We start from the raw sequence: 16,742 nt of genomic DNA, 5'->3' as shown, positions 1-16,742 counted from the left end.
TTCATCACACAAAATTATAAAATCATTTGAAGTATGTTTATCAATTTGATACTTTCTGCAGATGGATGTATCTTCATTACTACTATATCTTTGTGTGGTGCACTGCTTGGAAACTCTGGTGTAATAATGAATATTACTGGAGTTTTTTCCCAAAACCAAACCGTTATTTCACACCTTGACACGTGTTTCGATCACGAAGTAATCATCTTTAAGATGAAGATCAACCTGCAGTTTGATCTGGGTTTGGTGTTGCGAAAAATCTCCAGTAATATTTACTAATGTTTCTAACATTGAAAACGTGACATCTGTTCAACCGATCGGGCGTGTCTTCAATGAAAACCACAGCATCAACTAATTATATACCTCGTGACTTATAAATTGGAATTGCGATGATTGATTGTTAAGTGAATTGGATAAAAAGTATCTCCACTTCTTTTAACACGCTTTTATTAGCTTCACCTGTATGTATGTATGTATGTTTGTAACTTTCAAGCTAGGGATCTGAATTTGACAGAATTATCAACACTATTGCTTGATCTATTCGAGGGCAGATGGCGCTGCACGTAACCTACTTGATATAAGTCGAACTCATTTTACATGTATTTCTTCATTTGAGAAAAAATATTTTTTTTCATTAAAACGCGCGCCTGTTGCCTTATTTGTAACTCTACTTTGCGCGCCTGCTGCCTTTCTTGGGCTTGGTAGCTGATTTTCAGGCTCCTTCTCCGGAATCGGAAAATATCGATGGTCATTTTTCTAAACAATATACGGCTGATTGATTCCAAAGTTCAGATAAAATAAATATAGTTTGAAAAAACTAAAAAACACGCTGTTAAAGAACATCACACTGAAAAGTTAAGAATATATATTTTTTTAAATAAGCCTAAACAATAACGAACGAAAAATATTAATATTATTGTGAAAAAAGCTTGGGCGCTTTATGCCATATTTAAAAAAATATTTTTAACTTTTCAGTTCGATGTTCTTTAAAAGCGTGTTTTTTCAAACTATATGTATCCAACATTTTTTCAGGAGTTGTACTGCGCTGTATAGACACTTATCATTCAATAACTTCACATCATTTTTCTCAAGTCAGAAGATGGCCGATTTGATTATAAGCTCCAACTATGAAACAACTGCTATTGTCAATGTTGATTCAATCTCAGTTCGGCTTATTGTCTGAGACATTTCACGAATCCCACTTTGTAAGATTTCGTTCATCCTAGATGAGGAAATCGTGAAAATTCTATCCAAATTTGTCAATCAAGAAATGAATATTAGTGTCAGTGACTTTCATCACTAAACCACACATTTGCATTGAAAGCTCAAGATTTTTAAAACGGAGGCTCCTTGCTCATCGGAAAGATACTCAATAGTGAAAATAAGCGAAAACTTCTTCACTGAATCTGGATACAATTCCCTCCACATAATTTTCAATAGAAATGTCTTTGGTCATCACTATCAGCGTTTAACAAAAAGCGACAAATTGGAACTCCTGCTGATTTTTACGTGAACTAAAGCTAGGCCACGAAATGAACAGTTATTAATATGTTCAATAGCGATACGCCAATATCAGCTTCATACACCCTCTACATCTTACGTTAAGAGCGAACGCGAATTCAATAGAGAGTTCTCCTTTAAGAACTGCCCAAAGGTATATGCGATTCATCTCTCATTTTTGTTCATTTTATTTCATCCACCCACCGGTTTTCTGCTGTTTCGCATGAACTTGTAGAGAACGGAATGAGAGATATTCTTAGAATTTTTGTAACTGCAGCTATTCTCCAGATACTGTAATGCCAAGAAAATACGTGATCCACATTTTCATCAGCTGCTGGGCGAGAAACTTCTCTCCGTTTTCATCTGCACATAGTAATCAGAATGCATAGTTTGTGATTTGATTCAATCAAGTAGAATCAATTCTCGTAAAATGGTGGTGAACCTTTGATCGGATAGGTGGAAAAACGAGTGGGATGTAATTCGAAATGAGTTAGAGTACCCTAATTTTCATTCCACAAAAAAAAATTCAATTCTGATTCTTTTCGGTGTTTTATCGATGACCTTTATCCGATCTGCAAAAAACGTTGGGCAGTTCAAAAATCTAGACACTATTCAAATATCATCATAGACAATTTTTTGGAGTTTTGGTATGAGAAAAAGTGTACTAAATTTTTCAATGAGATTCACAAGCACTGCAGCAAAATTCTCAAGACTCCCTGAGAGCTTTGACAGTATGAAATTAACGATTCAATTGAATATGAATTGCCCTGATAAGTAAAAAATATCAAAACTGCGAAAAGTTCACAGGAAAGAGAACGCAATTTTGAATAATCAACAACAAAATGAAGGAAATACCATAAAAGATAGCAATGATTACAACAAAGTAAGGGAATAGTTTCAGATATAAAGAAAGACGGGAATTTATCGTCAGTGGTATTCAAGACTTTTATTTGGTACTCAAGAAAGCAGATGATACGGTCTGTCGTCGTAGTTAGTTAACTTCAATGAATGGGACGAGGAACAATATACCTATGACTAGTACTATGTTGGTGTATCGCTGCTGTTCCAATGTTTCGACAGATTTCAGAATCAACGAACTTAGGGCGTTATAGAACAGTGCTTTCAAAAAATTGTTCTACAGCGCCATCTAGTGGCGAGTTACAGAAAAATTGATTGCCTAAAAACCTTCTGTATGAAAAATTACTCATACATGTCAAGTATCATCACGATTGGTTGAGCGATGTAGAAGTTTAGCCCGGCTGAAATCACCGCTAAATAAAAAATTACAAAAATGTAGCTAACAAACTGATAGTCGAAATTTCCTAAAAATTTCGTACAAAATAACACAAAGAATTAACAAAACAAGACAGGTTGATTTTTTTTGAAGTGATAACTTCTCATGGGAGGGTAAACCGCTTTGCTACCATACGCGTTACGTTTGCCAGTCTGTCTGGCTTTCTTTTCTCTCACGCATACGTCAGCGGAAGGCAGGCTGCTCCTTTCTCGTCAGGCAGATGCTCAGTGTTTAGTGTGCGATAGACAGACATTATGACAGTATTATAAAAATCTAATCAGCAAGCACGTAGTATTTTTTTATTATGTAAAACGTGGCTCAAAAATGACAATACTAATTTTGTGTATGAATATTATTGGTATCATTGATTGATTTTACAAAAGCAACAATTGGATTATGGTATTTGTAATATATGTACATTTAAAAAATAATCAATTGAAGATTTTATTAATAAATAACCTTTCCTTACATTATCATAATAATATACATGGAATTCAGGTAATAACCTAAGCTTTTCTCGAATTGAACAATTTCAATATTAAACAGTTCAACGCAGATTAATTTAAGTTATCACTTACCACATGTATGGTATCAGATGAACATTTTGTTTATTTCATCAGTTCGGACTTCCATTGTCTAATATAATATAAATTGATTTGATGACCCTGAAAAAAATCAAAAAAGGATAACCTGAAATAACAATTTTATTAGATAAACAAAAAACTGGAATTACAAAGAAATAACGTACAACAACAAACAAAAAATTAAAAATATTATTAACACAAAATAAAAAAATAAATTTAAAGATTTCAAGTTATGTCACAATGTTTCGATTGCTAGTATCCACAAACATCTTCGAGTGATAAGTGGATTTATTACTCCGAGATCTGACTATTTATAGGTTATTCGAGTGCTTTCACCTATCCCCTCTTCCCTCTTTCCGCTTCATTGGTTTTGGCGGGAGATGACCGTTTGGCGGGGGTTGGTCGTTTTTCGCTTGATTAAAGGTTTCCATATGTTACGTATCTCTACATATACGCGGCTTCTTTGAATTTTCTCCTAAACCAGTATTCCTCTTTGTGGATGATTGCAGCTTGAGACCACTTGATGTTGTGTTGATGAGCTTTTATTAATATTTCAATTTTTATTTGTTTGATTGTTGTATGTTATTTCTTTGTAATTCCAGTTATTTGTTTAATATAATTGTTATTTTTGGTTAATGTTTTTTTATTTTTTCAGGGTTATCAAATCAATTTATATTATATTAGACAATGAAAGTCCGAACTGATGAAATACACCACGAAACATTGTCAACCACATTGTCAACAAACATTTCGTTGAATCTCAACAGTATTCTGAACCACCAACACCAAAATTCCTTTAAAAATTCGCTGAAGTGATTCAATGATTGATTGAATTTTATAACTGAAATACAAAATTGCAATACTCAAGGTGTCAGAAACTGAAAAAAGAAATCTGTTTTTTTTCCTGACAGACTTCGAAACATTCCTTCTGAGACTTCGGAAAACAGTGCAGATTCATTGGGCTATGGCTTTCTCCTTTTCATGTTTTTAACACCCCCAATTCATAAATCAAATTAATCATGTCACCTCTTGGCATTTTGGGCCTCCATTTTTTTGTTCAGGTGTCCCTCGAATGAAGAGGATTCAGTAAGATTTGAAATTATTCTGAGTCAATTATTCTATTGAAGACATTTTTTCTCACACCTGTGTTCGTAAGTCTAATTTTCCGGTACTCTCGGGTTATTTTTTCTGATGAAGTCTAATAATATATATAAAATTGATGATTCATATCTAGCACACCCATCAATCAACTTTTTCATTCTTGAGGTTACTTTTATTGATTTTCTAAATTAATATTGTTTGCGCATTGTAATATAGCCATACACTTCCGCTTGGAAGACGGTTAGTGTCTTCAATTTTTTATCGACCAGTATATTTAAACTCCAGTTCCATGTCCGAATTATAACCAGGTGTCCTTGACAAGCTTATTGGGACGACTTATTTACGATTCATCTGGAATGTACCTCGGTGTAATGTGATTCTTGAACATGTTTGATATGTATTTATTCCTCCTGATATTTAGAAATTTCAGTTTTGCTCATTTTAGAGAATTCAGAGTTCTGAATAATTCGATACTCAAACATAAATTGTTCAAATCAATCAATTTTTCGTATATACCACCCATTGGTGAAAATTGTGATCTTCATTAATGTGCTTCAAAGCTATAAGGCTATACTAACAGATTGGATACTATCCACTTTAGTTCTATAATATAACTCAGATGAATTATTCGGTACGATGTGGTATTGATATTGAAATTTTATTCAGGAAAGTTGATAAGTGATGTGGCAAATGACATGATACTGATTAGTTTCAAAGCTTTCGATTATTATGTTTCGATTCCTCAAGTTTTTCAATGCAAATAGCTCAGAGTCAAACTTGTTCTGGAGATTACTATCAGTTTTCGAAGTGGAAGTTTATCTTTTTTTTGGTTTTGTTGGTATTAGTTCTCATCAAGTGATGTGCATTGACATCATAGACAAATCGACAATTTTGAACTGTAATCTGACTAGTCTGCACCCTCTAGCTCTTCTACATCACTGGTGTTGAGTATCCAGAAAGTACGATGATGGAAAGATGATTTCCCCAAGGTCTCTCTTATTATTTGTCTCCAATTTGACCACCGTCAACTGTCTGGTACAGACATTTTGTCTCCTTACGGTACGGCAGCCGGTTGGGTTGACTTGAGTGGTTTGTTCCACTCATTCAATCAGCCGTCAGGGAAACGGTGATTCGAGCCGAGAGGCCGGACGATAGATTTTCACTGCCGATCGTCCAACCCCCGCTGAGAATCGCATATTGAAAGGCGAAATCTCGGTAATCCTCAGCTCGCACAAGTTTCTACTTTCAAAGATTGTAGGAGGCGACAGCTGATTAACGAAAAAAAAAAAAGATTTTAACAGATTGACAGTTAGGGATTGGCTTTTGCTACTCCTGCTTCAAAGCAGTTAACGGTAATGGATATGTATTACACTATTTTTGAGACAAAAGTCAACTGAGTAATAGTTATCTCATATTATTTCCTAATCTACATTCATACTAGACAATAATTCCATGATATTGTTGACATTTTCTGCATGATATCGAATAATAATGATGAATAGGTTAGGTTAGGTCCAAAGTGAGTGGATCTATTCAACTCTCCCCCGCAACCCGTAATGGTTTATTGTAGCTCACACCTATTCACACTCTAATAAATAAACCCAGATTCTCAACGAAGCCAATTAGTTTGTATGGTGAGTTGTCTTTTAGGTCAGATGGTGAGAGTGTGGCTCTGCCGAACTCTAAAAACCTGATTCGATCCCCACCAGGCAGGCACAAAGTATCTGAACTGCTGTTTCATAATTTTCCAAACAGAGGTGACACACACTATCTTCCGACAATCCGAGTCTTTGCATATAATGATTCAACTGACAGTGACCTGTGAGAAGGCCTGTTAGACATCATAGTTCTTCCCTACTGTAGTCCAACAACTGTTTGGTATTAAGCTTCGAAGAGTAGATAAGCGCCTTGAATTAAGCGTATCCTTTAAGATTCTGCCAGAAGTCCATAAATCTTCTTGCCATCCAGGTGTTCAATGCTTGTTTAGCAAAGCTTAAAACAATGAGAAGTTCTGGTCCGATGAAGCTGCTTGCAGCACACTCCTTTGCAAGGGAGTCAGCAGCGTGTTTGCCTTCCAGGCCAGTATGGCCAGGAATCCAGACCAGAGACAATCTGTTGAGTCTTCCTTTCGAGGAGAGTCGTTTTTGGCAATTTGCTACCAATTTAGACGTTGCTCGGTAGGAGCCAAAATTTCCACCGCCGCTCGACTGTCCGAGAATATTTTTATGTATGAGGTTGGATTCTTCCAATCTCTTCGCACACAATTCAATAGCGTAAATTTCCACTTGAAATACACCACTGATGGCCAGACAAACCTGTCTCTGTGAGCCACAGAGTTTCGCCTGGACCATTTTCTGTAAAGCCTTTGGCCACCAGGCAATTGCACCATAAGTGAACAGTGGTCTGACAATCATCACGTAAATCCAATGGATTTGTTTGGGACCTAAACCCCAAGTTTTACCACAAATCCTCGAAGATGTCCATAGAGATAGTCTAGCTTTGTCCCAAGTGAGCGTTCCAAGTGAGTTTTTCATCAAGGACAATACCAAGATATTTCACCTCTGTTCCAAATGGAATGACCTCACCATTGAGGAAAAGCGGCGTTAGATTGTCCAATTTTCTCCTCCTGCTTAAGGGGATTATCACAGTTTGACAGACATCTACTCCCTCAGGCACCAACTGTGAACAACATCCAACGTGCTTTGGAGAATATTACAAGTTACCCTTTCCCACGTAGACCTCGCCAAGATGACAAGGTTATCTACTTTTCTTTTGTCGAGGGCATCAAGCAGACTATCCATCCGGAGCGACCACAGAAGGGGAGATAGTAGCTCACCTTGAGGGCAGCCCCTGGTGACCCTGAACCTAATGGCCTGGCCTTGTAGTGTCGTAGTTGCAGTTCTGTTTACCAGCATGGCATAGATCCGGCCAGTTATGGTCGATTCTAAACCTTTTCTAGTCATAGACGATCCTATAGATTTAGATAGTGCATTGTCAAATGCTCCTTCAATATTGAGAAATACAGCAACCGCAATAGGTACTTGGAATTTATTTTATGTCTCTAGTGAAAAACGCCGGGATCTTTGTACTTCTACTGATGATATCACTTTCGAAGAAGGAAAATGTTATCTTGAAAAATAGACAGATAAAAAATTTGTCATACTCCCAGAGTATGAACTTTGCTTCGGAACGTTTATTGAATTCACCTTCATTCACCTGTATCGCGATTAATCAAGCCTATATAACGAACAGGAAACACAAATTGGAACCATTAATCATGAAACTCAATATTAAAACATCGTTGAGATACAGGAAGCGATCGATATTTCCATAAAAACCTCCTAAAATTCGTTAAATATTACCTCACGCAGTTGGACGACGTTGCTCGATCTGAAAAACATACATTGATGGATGTTATTAACCTGTCCCTCTTGAAGTATCTCACAGCAAAGTCAGTCATCCGTGAATAAGATTTCACAGTACAAAATCTGCATGAAAAATTCGCCATCGCGAGATTTTTCGTTTCAGTATGATAGATATTTTGTGGAAAAAGTTTCAAGGGATTTTGTTTGGGGGACATCTTTTGACGTATATTTTAGGCTTGAACTAGCAACCCCATAATAAGGGGCTCTTCAACCCCTCAAACTTGAAAGGGGAGAAGGACTGATTGATACTTTATTTGAAAGGTCTTGGAAGCCCCTTCATAACGGTGTATGAAAAACGTTAATATGATGAACCGTTTTCGCCAAAAATCTATTTTGCAGCTTGAATGAGCCACCTTAAATAATTTGGTTATTTTTAGATGTACCAGCCCATTTTTATTAAGCCCTTTTCACAAACTTGAAAAATCTTCAAAAAAATCACATTTTTGAAAAAATTGAATTGTTTTATCATCATGCTTGCATTAAAAAAATCAAATCTGTGTGTTTAAATCAAATGTTCAAATTGTCCTCCATTGACTTCCATACAATAATACAATCCTGACTGAAAACCGTCTCTGATATGGTTCAGCATAATTGGAGTTATTTGACGACACTTATTCACAATTCTTTGGCGTAGTTCGTCCAAATTTTCAGGGTGAGTCACAAAATTCTTGGACTTGAGATGTCCCCACAAGAAGAAGTCCAGAGGGTTCAGGTCAGGAGATCGGGCAGGCCACTCCATAGGACCTTTTCTTCCAATCCAATGACCGGGGTATTGCAAATTGAAGTATTGGCGAACTGGTGCGGCGTAGTGCGGAGGAGCTCCGTCTTGTTGGAAATGCAATTGTTGTTCAAGTAGTAGAGGATCGTTTTCTAATTGTTCAGTTGTTGCCGGATCAATCGAATTTTCTAGAATTCCAAGAAAACGTTCGTCAATTAAAATACCAGGAATAAACAGAAGTCCAATTAGGTGGTCTCCCAAAATTCCTACCAAAATGTTTAGCTTTTCTTGATGTTGAGTGTGAGCGTCTCGAAATACATGAGGATTTGTATCGCTCCAAATTTTACAGTTATGCCGGTTAACCTCTCCATTAAGTAAAAAACGGCATTCGTCAGAAAAGCAAACGGTGTACAAGAAATTTGGGATATTGTTGATACGCTCGGCCATAATTTCGCAAAACTCTTGCCTTCGATCCCAATCATCATCATTCAATTCATGAATTAATTTAATTTTGTACGGATAGAACTTGTGTCTACGTAAAGTTCTGAAAACGTTAGATTGACTAATACCGGAAACTGCAGAAAGTTGTCGTACAGATTGCGTGTTTGACATAAGTTAGACATGTCCCAATACCACCACAGCTGCTCCTTCATCATTCACAATTCCAATGGGTGTCCTTTTTTATCCATTACTGAACCCGCCTCCACAAATTTTGAAATCAATTCCATTACGTACTTATGGCGAACGCTACGTTCAGGATGGTTTTGGTTAAATATCCTTGCAGCCGCTCGGGCACAATTTTGTTTTTGGTAATAAAGGCTAACCAGCTCAACACGTTCTTGCAATGTGTACACAATTTTTTTTGATATTTTAAACAAATCAGCAAAGTAGTAACTCAACAGATTGATTTCAATTCTGAAATGATGGAAGAAACGTTACAACCAGATAATCATCTTCTAAGCACAAAAAAATTAAGGCAAGATAAGGAAATGTTTTGCTGTTTTTTTATTTATTAGTTTGAGAGAAAGTATTATTGTATGAAAGTTAATGGAGGACAATTTGAACATCGGAGTTAAACACGCAGATTTGATTTTTTTGATATTAAGCATGATGAATAACACAATTAAATTCTTCAAGAATGTAATTTTTTGACGATTGCTTGAGTTTGTAAAAAAAGCTTACTGAAAATGAGCTTGTACATTGTAAAAATAACCAATTTATTCAAGGTGGCTCATTCGAGCTGCAAAATAGATTTTTGACGAAAAAGGTTCATCAAATTTACGTTTTTCATGCATCGTTGTGAAGACCTTTCAAATAAAGTATCACTCAACCCCTCTCCCCTATTCAAGTTTGAGGTGTTGAAGAGCCCCCTATTAGGGGGTTGCTCGTTCCAACCTAAAATATACGTCAAAAGATGTCCCCCAAACAAAACCATCCGATGTGTTTCGGGAAATTTTTCCACTCACTATGGGATAAGAAATATACGGGGTGGCTCGTCTGAGATGGAACACCCTGTATTTTCCTAATGTGCAGGATTCATCAAAACTGTTTTGTTAGAACTCGTGCTTTGAATATGTTGTTTCACAGCTGATTAACGGAAAAACAGATTTTTTTTAACAAGAAATTTATATCAGAGGGAGTGTCATGATTAAAGTTTTTCTCATCAATTTAGTGATTTCGCATTCTTCTCAAGTCAGGCATTGAAAAATGAAAACGAATGATTTTTCTTCACCCCTAAATAATTTCCAAATTCTGTTACCAATAATAATTTCATAGAAATTAATTTCGATTTTCCAGACAGTATATGCAATTTTGGGCTTATTTTTTCAATCAATGTTTTTGAAAAATATTTTCTGTTTTCATTTTCTATTTCCAGATGTGAATGATCAACCACGAAGGGTACAAGATTGAACTGACATGAGATTTTCAGATTTATTTGAGTTATAATGATTCTGGAACTGAAATTATGATTCTGGAACTGAAAATACATTCCTCTGAAAGTATTCTCACAAATAGGTACAACTGTTGAAGAGGCCTTGACTTGCCAAAGACTTTGGAGGGGATGAAACAGTTGAATTCAATTTTGTTTGAAAATGAGCCTAAATGAAACTTGCACTTTGATGGATTTTGTGAAATATCAAATAAATGAAAGAAATAGTACAATATATCAACTTCGAAATGGAAATGAATTGAAGGACCCGACTGTGGGAAAAACACTTTTCTACTTTATCATTGATAAAAAAGATTTGAATACAACCCAATAAACTAGGATATAAAATGGTGATATTCGCTCCTATTCCTCTCATGTATCTCTGTCATCCGTTAGAACATATTTTTGGAGTTATCAGTTCTGATGCATTTCATGATAAGAAACGTTCTGGAATATATTTTTTTTTTGTACCACTTATCCATTTCGAATAGAATCCTAGTGAATTCCGACGTATGGATAAAACAGGATAGTATTTTTTTAGATAAACAAGAAGTCTAAATCTATCATAAACAATAAGTTTCATTAAGTTATTATGAAATACATAGTGTCTGATTTGTACCTCAAATATACAGTGCATTCCATTTGAAACGAGCCACCCTGAAAAACTTTTGGTACTATGATTTGCAGGAAAAATAAAAAAACACGTCAACCATAGTATACAGGGGAACACATTTTAACATATTCATATTTCATGTTACTTCCCTTATCGCACCCCCAGAGAATATCACCATTTTTTCAAAAGGATCAATTGTTTTGCATTATCAGGTGTTCCATGATGAACAGATTTCAACAAAGTAGAATACATTATGGCCTGAAGCTCATAGTTTGAAAGCTAAAAATTATTTGAGTTGAAAACGAGCCACGCTGAATGAACTTCTGCACAATCTATAACCTAGGTTTCATAGGTGTTTTTGTGAAGTATCCTTCAAAAAAATCTTATTTTGTCTAGTTAAGTTCGAATTCGATATTCTCTTCATTTTGGATTTGTCTCATTCCACAATAACGATTACGTACCGTGAATCAATTCGGCAATTGGGGAGGATACAAATTTATTCGAAAACGAAATAGTTTTTCAGAAGAATGGTCACCTCCTCATTATGCAGCTCCAGTGCGACAATTTTTGGATGATCATTTTCCTGGTCGCCGGATTGGCTCCCTACAGAATGGCCACCAAGGTCCCCGAATCTCACTCCTGTAGATTTATTTCTATGAGGTAATTTGATATCTGGAGTGTATGAGATAGAATCAACAATATTAGAAGATGTTAAAGAGACTTTCATGAGGCATTGCAGAGAAATAACTCCCGAGATTCTCAACCATGTAAGGGCGGCAATGAAAGCTCGTTTGTACCATTGTATGGAAGTTGCTAATAATATTGTTAATAATTGTTGACCTATTTTTACTTTTCCTGCAAATCATTGTTTCAAAAGTTGTTCAGAACATATTTTTTATACTTTGTTGAAATCTGCTCATCATGGAGCATCTGATAATGCGAAACAATAAAGGGTGATCCATTTAAAAAGTTGGTGACATACTTTGGGGGTGCCATAGGGGAAGTAACATCAAATGTTAATATGTCAAAATGTGTTTCCCTATATACTATTGTTGACGTGTTTTTTTATTTTTCCTGAAAATCATTCTACCAAAAATTATTCGGGGTATCTCGTTTTGAATGTGTATTATATCTTATGATATCTAATATATTAAAATGGATGTTTGTTGGTTGGTTGGTTGGTTGGTAAGTGATAAACTTCTACATCACTCAACCGATCATGATGAAACTTGACATGTATAAGTAATTTTTCATAGAGAAGGTTTTTAGGCTATCAATGTTTCTGTAACTCGCCACTAGATGCCGCTGAAGAATAATTTTTTGAGAGTACTGTTCTATAACGCTGCGCACGCCTAAGTTCGTTGATTCTGATTCTGTCAAAACATTGGAACAGCAGCGATACAGCAACATAGTACTAATTGGTACTACAACTACCAAATTCTACGCGGGCGAACAACTAGTACTATATATTTACGAGCTCTGATTGTTTTAGTTAAGCTAACAGCTAGAAAAGAGAAATTGGAAATGTCCGTTTTCATTTTTCATGATAGTCATAGTCCCCATTCGGGAACTATATTAGCTTCATTCAATGTTGAACCACAAATCATACAATCTTATCGTTATGATGACCTTATTGTAAATATTTGATTGTCAAAGATATTGTCTTCTTTTTTATTGTGAAACTTTTCGATATTGAAGGTTCGATTGAGAACATGTACCGGGTAATTTTTTGCAGAATGTACTACGAAAAACATTTTTCAAAATTCAAGAATACCACACATGCACCATTATTTTTAAAAATGAATCGATGATAATAAGAAATAAAACTTTCAATGTTTTTATACCACTAGAACATACGAAGTTTCATTTCTCATTTTTCATGATGATATCCTACCACGTTACTACGTGGCTACATCCATCAATTTATTCATATAGAATGGCATTGAGGAACTGTTAAAGTATTTTATTCGCATTTCTATTTATCGTTAAGAATAAAGGTGAATATTTAAAAAAAAATATAGAAAGAGGAGATTATCAGGATGATAACAAGAGTAGAAAAATATATATTGAAATATACTGAATTTGTTGAAAATCCTGAATGCTGAAAAAATTGGTGGCTCTGAAAAATAACAATTATTTATGCCCGGTTGCTTTGGAAATATTTCTTCAAGGATTTTTTTTCATTTTATTTCATATAATAAACTGAGGTGCATAAAACAGACCCCTCGAAATGTTAATAAATGTTGATTTTGAATAAATTTTCAGTTTTCAGACCAATTTTGATGATTTTTTGATAGATGGAGAGAAATTAATCGGAGATTAATTTACATCAGATTTTCTAATGAGGCCCGATTTATATACCTTACACAAGGGAAAACAATGGTAATTTTTTTATCATCTAGGTTTAAGACAGCCTTCAAGTGACTCTCAAAATGATCCTGTATGCAAGCTTGGTACAGTTCCTATATGTTGTTTTTCATTCATTGTGTTTTTTTCCAAATTCATGAATCATTTATGTAATGATCAAGCATGCTCCCTGAATGCAAATCCTGTTGAGCATGGAGATTGTGGAAAAAGTATGAGAACTCAAGAAAGACGAACAAAGAACAAAAATGTATTTGTTGTTGCGTTCATAGAGGACTGCTAATCATCTTATCGTTCAATTGTCAATTTGTTTATAAAAAGTGTAGAGAAAAATGCTTGATTCAATAATTCATGAATTTTTAATAAATCGTGATATCAAGATGAATGAAGGAACAATGGATAAGGAATAAATCAAGCTTTCATAAAGAGTGTCTCCAACCTAGATCACAGAAACCTAAATTTGGTTTTCTTTGTTTACTATGTTTTTCTGGAGATCTGTTTGATGTGAATTCATGTGAAACGAAGTTCCTTCATTATACCAAAAAGGGTATAAAAGTCCGGCTAAAAATAAAAAATATTCTAGATCAAAATTTGTTCGGATTTCAAGATACCCGTTTTTGATGCACCTGAGTAAATGAGTATATCATCGAACTGAAGAGCTGATTTTTGAAACCAAGTGGGAATATCCCTCCATGAAAACAAACCTTTGACTCGGACTTTTACAGTCGGACTCATTCGCATTCGAGCTGTCGTCCTCTTCTCGGCTGGTGTTTTGTGACTTCGGTGATTGAAGCGGCGTATTGGCGTCATCGGAGCTGCCTTCGTCAGCTGCTGTATTCGTCACCATCAAATGACTCCCGCTGCCACCTCCAACGGCATTGTTTCCATGTTGACCTCCGCCTCTTCCCGCCGTCACACCTCCGCCACTGGAAGGTGGATCAATCTAGAACAAAATTGAACTTGTTTGAATTTATTACACAATAAAAATACTGAAAGTGAAGATTCGACAAAAACATGCGTGTCTAACTTTTTTGTTAAGCCGGGTGGTGGGTAATATGGAATGGATTTTTGTGAACTTTTATCTCCAATTGTGAATACAAGGAATTTAAAATGAAAAATCTGAGTTTTTCACTTGTTGAATGCTGTGTTACAGAAAAGTTGGAGGTTTTTGGCTTCTTCACAGTTTCATGACACAGTTTGTGGAACTTTAGCCTTCAAATGGCGACTTCTTCACACTGAACAACAAAATCAAAACACAATAGAAAACAGAAAAATGGAAAGTAATTTGAATTTAAAATATTTTGAAATTGATGACAATACGAAAAAGCTTTGGACATTGCACAGTGTCACTAAGTAGTGAAGATATTGGACAAAAAACATCAACCATTAGTTATTTTCTAATAAACATTTTCATTAATTGATTTCAACTGAAAACAAGGTATCAGTAGTATAATAATGTATACTATATATCTATAATAATATTAATTGTAATATTAATTGAAAAAACTGAAAACAAGGTATCAGTAGTATAATAATGTATACTATATATCTATAATAATATTAATTGTAATATTAATTGAAAAAAAAGTAGGAATTGATAATATCAGTAATGAAATATTATATATAATAAAAATTGACAAATAGTTGAACACATCAGCCTACTATATGAATGAGATTCCGGGTTGAATGGCGTCCAGACTTTATAGTTTTTCGACGTTTCGGCTTGTCTGGAAAGTATCCCACTTAAAAACCGTTTTTTTTTTATTTTTCAACATAGTCTCGTGTCAACTCTACACACTTCTCTCAGCGATGCTCCCATCTCTGTAACCGTCCAATTAGTACTCGGCGTTTTTCTCTGCATAAAAATTGTTTATGAAAGTGATTGCTTCTTTATTTGACGAAAGTCTCTTTCCTCCGAGTGGAATTTTTAGATGAAGGAACCAAAAAGAAGTCGCTTAAGGCTAAATCTGGTGAGTAAGGCGGATGATCGAGCAGTTCAAACCGTAAATCGTGAATATTACTGGAGTTTTATACCAAAACCCCTACACGAGTTTCAATCACCAAGTGGTCATCTTCAAGAGGGAAATTAAACAGTTTCATGAACGAAACGTCGCATTGGCTTGAATCAAAATATGAAAAACGTGACTATATTTTTTTAAATTATTCGAAATTGAGGCTTTTTAGTTTTTTTAGTTTTTTGCTTATACATTGGAAACGGTTGTTGATTCTATCGATCTGAAAATACCATTATATTGGATTCCTGAAACGGCAACTTTTGTTCCAATCAACTGTCCTTGTAGGACATACCGTTACATAGGCGAAACCCCCTCATCCTTGCCTATCATGTGAATCTCAGGTTTTGTAGGCACGTTTGATAGATAACCAACGAAAAAACAGCTAACCCAGCTGATGTCATGCAGAAAGCTGAAGTTAAACTATCACATACCTGTGTAGCGTCTTCCATTTGGAAAATTCATTGCAAGTAATTTCTTATACAGTGTGTAAAAGCCAAATAGAACAAATTCATTATTTTGGTTACAGTACATATTTCAACAAGATCACGAGACACGTCAAATTTAAATTATAATTTGACATACTTCAACGGAAAAATGCCACTCCTACTTCACTCTCCGTCGAATGACAGGTACAACCCCCAAAGCATAGGCTTGTGATATAGGAGTCGTTTGAAAGGTCTCTTCACTCTCTATTCAAAAATGTTATCGCTTTTAAATTCATTGCAACAATTAACATATAATATTAATAATAATAAGCAGGGATGGCCACTAACACCCATGGCCTTTGGTGAGTTGCGACACCACTTACCCGAGCAACTGGTGCAAAATCGGACTGGCAGCCCAGGCGCACCCGGGAAGGAGAACTCTATTCTCCCTCCGGTGCCGGCCGTGGGTCCACTGGGTGGTTAGCCCTGTGGACCCAACACTTGGTTCCCAATAATCAAGGAAGGGGCCCCCACAATCGACCGGCTCGGAGGGGTCAGAGGCAAGGTGGTGGGGCCCATAACGATAATTTGCCTACTGATGACAACCCTGGCAATGAAAACGGACGTTTTGAGTGGACGCATGAGCTAAGAGACAGCTTTATGCATTACTACGAGAGTAGTGAGCCTGCGCGAAGAGGGTACATGGCCAGATTTCATGCTCTGTAGTGTGAAACACATCCGGAGCATGCCGCCTTTTTCGCACAAAACCTTAG

General features: G+C 35.6%; 1 protein-coding gene across 5 annotated transcripts in view; it reads right to left on the bottom strand.

Moving 5' to 3' along the window:
* The window catches only part of Cngl (Cyclic nucleotide-gated ion channel-like), a 463,427-nt gene that overhangs the window by 119,053 nt on the left and 327,632 nt on the right, over positions 1-16,742 (bottom strand). For 4 of the 5 annotated variants that reach the window (XM_074184263.1, XM_074184265.1, XM_074184264.1 and 1 more), the window contains one exon: positions 14,234-14,472. In XM_074184263.1, the coding sequence (XP_074040364.1) occupies positions 14,234-14,472 (239 nt within the window). Of the gene's footprint in view, positions 1-14,233; positions 14,473-15,975; positions 16,094-16,742 lie in introns of those variants that run through there. The other variant, XM_074184266.1, reaches the window with a different exon arrangement.

The sequence above is a fragment of the Leptinotarsa decemlineata genome, unplaced genomic scaffold (genome assembly GCF_025532065.1).
Source record: "Leptinotarsa decemlineata unplaced genomic scaffold, Ldec_3_MD MMD2_tig00026354_RagTag_RagTag, whole genome shotgun sequence".
Taxonomy (NCBI): Eukaryota; Metazoa; Arthropoda; class Insecta; order Coleoptera; family Chrysomelidae; genus Leptinotarsa; species Leptinotarsa decemlineata.
This window is presented reverse-complemented; position numbering and strand designations above follow the sequence as displayed.